The sequence below is a fragment of the Acanthisitta chloris genome, unplaced genomic scaffold (assembly GCF_000695815.1).
Source record: "Acanthisitta chloris isolate BGI_N310 unplaced genomic scaffold, ASM69581v1 scaffold4578, whole genome shotgun sequence".
Lineage (NCBI taxonomy): Eukaryota > Metazoa > Chordata > Aves > Passeriformes > Acanthisittidae > Acanthisitta > Acanthisitta chloris.
In genome coordinates this window covers 2,994-6,955 of record NW_008686351.1, presented here as the reverse complement: position 1 = coordinate 6,955, position 3,962 = coordinate 2,994, and the positions used below count along the sequence as shown (strand labels likewise).

The 3,962-nt window shown below is 35.2% G+C and overlaps 1 protein-coding gene across 1 annotated transcript; it reads right to left on the bottom strand.

The window, feature by feature from the left end:
- Positions 1–526: 526 nt before the first annotated feature.
- On the bottom strand, positions 527–3,270 carry CENPW (centromere protein W; the record flags this gene model as incomplete). Its single annotated transcript, XM_009080077.1, has 3 exons — positions 527–553; positions 2,200–2,313; positions 3,257–3,270. Coding segments are annotated over 3 exons (155 nt in total), but the record flags the coding sequence as incomplete, so codon positions are not given.
- Positions 3,271–3,962: the final 692 nt, after the last annotated feature.

The following is a 3,962-nucleotide window of genomic DNA, read 5'->3' as shown; positions in this document are numbered from 1 at the left end:
CAGAAGTTTTAACCTACTTTTCAAAGTAATTTGAAAAATATTAAGACATGTATAAATAAATTGAAGGCAAGATATTTAATACACTTGTTTCTACAGTGATTGTTTTGAAAGCCAAGACTTTGTTTTGCTAGTAAATCTGCTGTGAACTGCACAATCTATAATGGGTTTACTGAAACCTGTGGGTTTTTTATTACCGTTCTCCTTTAATGGTTACACACTTCTAATAATAAATGCCACATAGTACCTGAGGAGTGCCTATGGATAGGCATTTCTTCATTATTATGGAAGAAATAAGGTACATCAAAAGTCGTAACTTAAAGGTGACACACGTTAAAATTATGCATGAAATGTATGAAAGTAAAAATTGTAAGGTTTTGGGACTTTTTTAAGAAACAGCAAAATATTCAGAGTCAGGAGAGAGACATCAATAAAACTATATTGTTCCACAAGTGTAAAAGCTGGCTCACAGTATCTCACGCTAGTAAAACATGGAAAAACATTCTTTAAAATTCCAGTGCTCTGGTTTCTAGCCTCTGCTTTTCTTTAAAATAACCTGCAAAAGAAGAAAAAAGTATATTTATCACTGCATTTATCATTACAATTCAGGCAGCAGTAAGAGATCCAAAACATTAGGCTACTCAGGCCAAAGCTTCACCTAGGCAACCTGTTCCCAAGAGTGGAGTCACCAAAGGAAAAATGCTAGAAACAAAGCAAAAGCATACAGAAAGGTTCCATATCAGATCTTTTTTTTACGTAAGAACATTCATAAGCAAGAATTCTGTTAAAAAAAAAACCAAGGCCTCTTTCAAAAATTAATGCTAAGAAATGGCAACAGTGCTCTCAAGCCCTCAGTAGATTCCTTGAGCTTCTTACCCTGTTAGGCCTAGACAAAAAGAAAAAAAAATAAGGTTTGCAATTATACAGCTACTATGCTCAACTTTTGTCTGCAATGTCTTATTTCTTTCTATATCAAGAGTGCACAGACCGTTGGAAGAACATTTTTTGGTTTGGAGTTTAAATTGAAAAATGAACTTCAAAGCCCAAGTGGGACTATTTAAGTGTTAACATTGTTAAAATACAGGCAGATTTTCCTTTCTTCTCATCTTAAAAAAAATAAATGGAGCACAAAAATGTTCAAATAATGTTAAGATTGCAGTTAAAAAGAAATTACAAATGCATAGGATTCCAACTGTAACATTCACTTGGCTACCCTACATATCCTGTATACATTTCTGTTACTATAGTAATACAAAGTATCAAACTAAGCCTTTCACCAGAGGAAAAAAAAAATACTGAAGATAAACAGAAGCCACAGGACCCAAACATCAGATAACACTGAGTTTTGTTCTTCCAATTTGCGCAGTAGTAGGTGGTTAAACAAAAAACAAATTAAAGAGACTGAGTTCCTTCATGACAGCAAGGCAAAGGAGACATACCCTAGCGAGTGAAATGAGCTACAGAATACAGTTCTAGTCATACTTTGACACCAATTCTTTCTAGAGAAAGAAAGCTGCATAACACCTTCCTCTTTGCCTTCTTTTCCACGTGCACAAAACTCGCTATGCTCTGTAATGCAGCAGATTCCTCTTTCACAGACATTCTTTCAGGTACTTTTATTATGCTGAACTACCCATATAGCAATCCACAGTTCAATCCTCCCTTAGTTCTTCCCTTGACGAATACATCACACAAAGTATCTGTTTGTTCAAGCAGTATCCATGCAACGCTGCAGGAATCTACTTCAAACACCTTTTAGACAAAGCAGGTAAGAATTGAAGGTGTAAGAAAGGTATTTGAACCTCTCTGAATTATTCCTCACTCATATATATGACTGAAGTGAAGACCACACGCTTCCTTGAGGCAACATCATCTGAAATAAAGACCCTCCAACTCTGGAGGGCATTTCAGCCCAATCATGCTTGCTGGTAGACCACTTTGTAGACTTACCCATATACTGAAACTCTGACTTTAAACATGGAATAACCAAGAAAAATTGAGTTATACTTAACAGGGCAAGGAGAGTTAATTTGATGCCTTGGAAACAGTGAATTATACCAATGATGGATTAAAGAACATCAAGTTTCTACAGGTTTAGATCATAAATAAAATATCAGCTCTAACACAGAAAACTTTTGTATACGCTGTCATAGGACATTTTACATTATACAAAAATGAAAAATATTAGAAGTGCTTTATTACCTTTGCTGCAGATATGATGTGGTCGGGTTTAATTATTTTACTTTTGTTCTCAAAAGCATTTGTCCTGGCTTCTTCTGCTAGCCGATGGAGAAACAGTAAGAAGCTCAAATGCACCTTTAAAAAAGGGAAGAAAAAATAAATTAAGAACGATTCAAACTGTTTAAGCAGCTTGGTTATTTAGAGGTTAATTTTTTTGGGACAGAGGATTCACATATTAGACTGACTCCAAATTCTGAAAGGTCTTATCAGAAAAACAAAGTACCATTCAGTGTAAGTCTTAATAAATTTCCAAGCCATTCCATACTGCAAGACTCATGTAAAAATTGTTTACATTTAGTATACTTATATCATAAAAGTGTTTTAGAAATGATCACACAAACAACAACTGACCTAATAGGAATCAAATCTCATTTTTATTAGCAGCTTTTAATAATAAAATGCAAACAAATATCAGAGAATAAAGAGTCTTCTTGCTTACTAGCAAATAGTCAGCTTTCAGTGACTACAATAGGCAGACTTTTATGAACAGCAAATTCATCCCTGCCTTATCGTCAAATGGACCACAGACAAGTTCAAGGACTTCTGCCCCTTTCCAGTGCAAAGGGACATTGACATTAATTTCTCCAGAACAAGAAATTCTCCAGTGTCAGGAGGTTCCATCCATTTTTTCCCAGCTCATCACTACTTAGCTGTTTTATGTTAAAACATATTCCGTTCAATACCGAACGCTAGTCTACTAATAGAGAAACAGCAACAGATTTCAGCAGGCAAGGAATTGCTCCAGCTTGGACTAACACTGCCAAACAACAGCACCCCTGTGTAATCAGGGACTTAGAATACAAACCTCTAGCATTATACAGACATTGAGAACTACTCTAATAGTCTAACTTGAGAAACTGATAACCACACCTCATGTAAATTAAACTTCCAAACAATATTGCATTTGCTATGTAAAGTGTACAAAAACACTTTTTCAATCAAGAGCTTGGAAAAATATTACTGAAACATATTACAATTTTATTCATGTTCATTAGGTGATGTATTTATTCTGCCATACCTGATCTGCAAAGCCTGGAAAAATATAACATGGAAAGTTACAAATCAAGTGTTCATAGGAAACACTTTGGCAGAGGGTTTGCAGCACAAAGATCTTTTAGAGGACAGGCTCTTGTCATAGGCACAGCACAGCGTTCATATGACAAGCAGTTTAGGGTTTTTTTTAAAATCCTGAACTAAATGAAGCATGCAATAGATAAATTTACATAGCATTTTACATCATTTGAAAGTATCTACTACACAAAGAGCAGATGTTCTTGCAGATTTATTTTGCAAAATATCAAAGCCACTTTTAAACTAGTCTTTAGTTACTCACACAGAAACTATCTCCTACAGAATCAAACAGTGGCTCTAAAATAATGCTCAACATCAGAACTCTCATTATTAGACTTATCAACATGGAGGTTAGATTTCTGGAAACAACCTGGGCAAGAAGAGGGAGATGGAACAAAGGCTTCCATAGCTGCAAGTCCTTCTGCTGAGATACCTAAAGGCAAAAGTGCTATTTTAAAACTGCCTTTAAACTGCATCTTCTTTCAGAATCACAGTACCTTTATCTTCCTGTTTTCAAAGTGAATTGTTGCATGTGGATAAACTTCCCCTGAGCTCCTACAGATTTAAACACAGTCACATACCTAAAATCCAAACATTCCACAACAAAGCATACATGTTAATAAATATTCCGGGTTAGTCAAGGCAATTGGCAG